At 41.8% G+C, this 4,485-nt stretch overlaps 1 protein-coding gene across 1 annotated transcript; it reads right to left on the bottom strand.

Annotated features, from left to right (window-relative positions):
• Window positions 1-574: 574 nt before the first annotated feature.
• pard6a (par-6 family cell polarity regulator alpha) lies at window positions 575-3,463 on the bottom strand (the record flags this gene model as incomplete). Its single annotated transcript, XM_044018634.1, has 4 exons — window positions 575-1,895; window positions 2,452-2,651; window positions 2,942-3,067; window positions 3,174-3,463. Coding segments are annotated over 4 exons (935 nt in total), but the record flags the coding sequence as incomplete, so codon positions are not given.
• Between the last annotated feature and the right edge of the window lie 1,022 nt (window positions 3,464-4,485).

The raw sequence follows: 4,485 nt of genomic DNA, 5'->3' as shown, positions 1-4,485 counted from the left end.
TGAGCGTAGGGCTGCAACTGACGATTATTTTGAATCATATTTTCTCCATTAAGCAATTATTTGTTTGGTGCATGACAAAAAATAAATAAATCAGAAAATGTTCAAAATTATTCATGTTTAGGGGCAAAGAAAGCTGAAAATATTCACATTTAAGAGGCTGACAAAGTTAAAAGAACAACACTCAAACTTGCAATTAACTTCAGTAAGTTCTTAAAAGTCGATAAATCGTCGCAGCCCTGTTGACATCGACTTTAATAAAGTAGAATAAAACACAAAGAGCCTGTTGGAGTTGTCCCTTCTGGGCTACCGTACAAACAGGGCCGACCTATTTATCAAAAGAGGAATCAATTGATTGATAATTGATTATTAACATAAGTGAACGTTTGATGAAACTGTGAACACCTGCATCAAATGATCTTTCCAGCATCTCACCCCCGAACCTTTTTCTGAAAAACTTTTTTTCTTTTTTATAAATACTTTCAAAATAAAATGGTAATAAAATAAAACATGACTCACAGTTAACCTTTTCCATAATTTGTAACAGACAGTAAAATAAGCTCAATCTGATCTAGTGTACCAGTACAGTCGAGCTGACCACCCTCTTTATTCAGTAGTGTGTTGTGGAACCAATGATCCATTTCTTTAAATTTTATACACGTTTCAGAAAAAGTTCATGTTATGTAAAAGTACAAGTTTGCCTAAAACCCCCGCGTTTGAATTACGTCTCATATTCTGAAAACAAACGATTTTATGAAAGAAAGTAAAATCAAATCATCAAAACAATCACAAGGAAGTTAGAAAGAAAGTTAAAAACCTAATAACTGAATCCCTTTTGCGTCACCTTTGACAGTTCATTAACCACTTCCTGACTATTATGACTAGAACTCAGGGTTTTTGCCATTAATAGAGCTATTTTGGAAAGTGAACATTACAAGCATCTGTGCACGCTGAGCTCATCCTTTAAACATTCATCTCTTATTGTTGTTATTTCATTTCATCTCGCTGTTCTCAGCGTTCTGTTTACAGGGTCCTGATGCACTCAGCCGGTCGGCTTCTCCTGGCTCTGATTTCACAGTCATTCACATTTATGGTTATCGTTTAATGGTTGTCACTTCGGACAAAAAAGAAAGGAAAAATAAATTTGAAAGAGAACCTCAAATGGATTTATGGCTTTTACAGGTGCTTTTTATAATTATTTCTCAATCTTTCCCATTTAAATCATTCACTTCCAGTGAACATATATATATATATATTTATATATATATATATATATATCTCTCTCTATGTATATGTAGTTCTTTTTTTGCTCACAGAAGCTTACAGGTGAACAGCTTACACTTGCAGACATATAAAAAGTCCGTATTGTCTGTATGACTGTAGATGAGAAACTGTGTGTGTGTGTGTGTGTGTGTGTGTGTCCTGTCAGACTCAGTCCACCTTTAAAAGTAAACGATCAGCGGTCACCGCCAACGGCAACACACCGCCTCACATCCGTCTACCAGGGAGAGTGCGGCTACCTGCTGTTACCACGGTTACAGCACGCCGCGGTTGTGACATCCCGTAATAGTCCTCCCTGCTACAGTGTTATCACGTTGCCGTCCTCTCTCATGCTCTCTCGACTGTTACTGGCCGCGATCTCGCTGTGTCTGGACGTCGTCGTCACCGAGCTGTCAGTCAGAGACGCCCCGACGCTGTTGGGCAACGAGATGCTCTGTGGGAGGGGCCTCGCCACAGTGGAGCGGGGCGACCGGTTGTTCGTTGAGTCTCTGTTGAGGTTTGTGTCGTAGCTGTTGTTTAGCCGGTGGGACTCGTACGGGACCAGGCAGTCGTTCTCCAGGATGAGGTCGCCGTCGTCGTCGTCGTCGTCGTCGCTGTCGCCCTCTGCGATGCTGTTGCTATGGTGACAAAAATACGACAGGTAAAGGTTGAATCACGCTTCCTGGTTCCCATTTCCGGTAAAGCGTGGAGCAGTGTAGCCGCACTTCCGGTTGCTACTGCTAGTTCAGGGGTGTCAAACATACAGCCCGTGGGCCAGAGCGGCCCACCTGAGGGTCTACTATGGCACATGGGATGAATTTGTGAAAAAAAGACTACTTTGTGTAAACGGTAAACTGTTGTATAATATAGTAAATATTGCAGTTATTTTTCTTTTGTTGTTTGGTTGTTCATTGTGTGTTTTGGAAAAAGATACTTCATTAAATGTTTAACAAAGGGACAATTTTGTTTGTAGGTTATAAAAAATGAGTTTGCCCTAGATGAGACTCAGGAACTCGCTATGAACCATAACGACACCCGCAGAGTTCTTTTTTTTTTAAAAGGTTTTAAAGGTTTCCGTTTAAAACTGGTATTATGGGTTGGATGTATAGTATAATAAGGTTTCCTACTGTATCAAACTTCATTTTTGGAAAAAGTGAAAGCGACACTTCTGTTCTAAAAGTGTGAAAGTCAAACCTTGCGGTAATGGGGTTGCTCTGAGAGGCGGGGCTCGGCGAGTCATGTGACAAAGCCGAGCCCGTCGATCCAGCTGAGCCCACAGAACCAGAGTTTCCCATTGAGGTTTTACTCCCACGATGCACCACGTTGTTCCTCTGGTTCGCTGGTTTCACAGTCACAATGAGGTTGTGACTGTTGGCCACCATCATGTCTGTAACCTGAAAAATAACAAGAGGATCTCAGCTTTGGAAGGAAAATAAACACATTACATTATTTTGCTTTTTTGATATTGTTCTCAGTTCAGTATTGAGAATTTTCCACAACTTCCCATTATTTCATGAGTTTCCTGCTCTGTGGTAACATTGTGCAAAATCACATCAACTCAACAACTCTAAAATACTTCAGGAACGATCTCTTCTGAAATGACAATTATCAGCTTCAAGTTATAATTTTGGACCGATGAAAAGAAAATATAGTAAAACAACTGTTAGATTGAGCTAATATTTACCTGGTCCAAAGATTTTCCCGCTACATCGATGCCGTTCACCTCAAGGATCTCGTCGTTGACAGCCAGCAGCCCCGTGCTCTCCGCCAGTCCACCGCGTACCAGACGAGATATGAACACCCCGGGAACCTACAGCAGCACGCGTCACGTGTTTAAACATCGGGTCCAATGGTCACATTCAAGAAAGCACATCGCACAATAAATGTATCCTCTTGTTGGAAGCGACTGATCTCACCTTCTCCACGCCCTGCGGCGCCACGCGCACGCTCACCCCGTCGCGGATGTAGAAGCCCAGTGGTTTGTGGGTACCGTGCTTGTGAAGCCGCACGCGTCTGTGCGTCTCTGGTAAAATGTCCACGTCAATGATGGACGAGATCTGCCGGAAGTTCTGCGGGAGCCCAATCATAAGGCCCGGTTTGTTCTTTGAGTGGGTGGAGCCCGATCCGGTGGGGCGCAGTCCAGTTAAGCCCAGACCCTTTTTACGCCTCTGGAGGGAGTTGGTTCCAAATACAACAGGTTCATCCTCTGAAAGAAGACAACACAAAGGGAGGGAGGCAGAAAAACAGTCCATTAATCTTACTGTGGTGCATCCAATCACAACACAGAGCAGCTTTATATATTATCTATCTATCTATCTATCTATCTATCTATCTAGACCAGTTCAGCAGATGAATAAATATTGATTTTCACGTGAAATGGCCATCCCTACTTGACTTGAGGTTCAATGTCATTCACGTGGAGGAGCAGCAGAGGAGGAGGAGTTAAAGGAGACTGATAAAAGATAAGATAATCCTTCACCAATGCAGGTTTGTCTTTATAATCTAATCAAGTGGAACAGTACGCGTTAATATTTTTCTTTCTTTTCAAACAATTCACGACGAAATATTATTCTCCGAGTCAGATTTCACGCGTGCAGCGAGAGTGTATAAATATTTGTATTTCACTATTATTTCATTATTCGCGTAACCATCTCTGAACTCTCTTTCTTGTGTTTATTATCTCTTTTTTCTCTCTCTCTCTCTCTATGCAGCTTTGTCTGTGACAGCAGGACTCTATTCATGCATTCATTTAGGATCACGGGGGGCCAGTGGAGCCAATCCCTGCTGAGAGAGGGTGAAAGGCGCAGTCCATCGCACGGCCACAGCGAGACTTCAAATGAATGAAATCATAGAAGTGAGAACATGATAAATGTGAGGTTTGAGAACCATCGGACTACATTTTCAGGACCAAATTTAAAGGACCAAAAGGGTTTGTTTAATTGAGAAAATAATCAATTATTAAATAACTATTAGTTGCAGCCCTAGGATGATTATTTCCATGATAATATTTATCAAACCTGCATCGATTCATGTTTCCTTTCATAGCATTAATGGAATCTTACGGAGTGACCTTGCCTTTGTCATCTCAGACACAGCACAGTCAGTCATTAACTACTCAGTAGAACAAAAACAACCAGCTGACCGTAACTGTCCCTGTAAAAAAGCCTGTCAGGCCTGTAGCTCTCTGGAGCTGCAGTAAATAAAGACTGCTCACTATGTGTGTGTGTG

The sequence above is a fragment of the Solea senegalensis genome, unplaced genomic scaffold, assembly GCF_019176455.1.
Source record: "Solea senegalensis isolate Sse05_10M unplaced genomic scaffold, IFAPA_SoseM_1 scf7180000017617, whole genome shotgun sequence".
Classification (NCBI taxonomy): Eukaryota; Metazoa; Chordata; class Actinopteri; order Pleuronectiformes; family Soleidae; genus Solea; species Solea senegalensis.
This window is presented reverse-complemented; position numbering and strand designations above follow the sequence as displayed.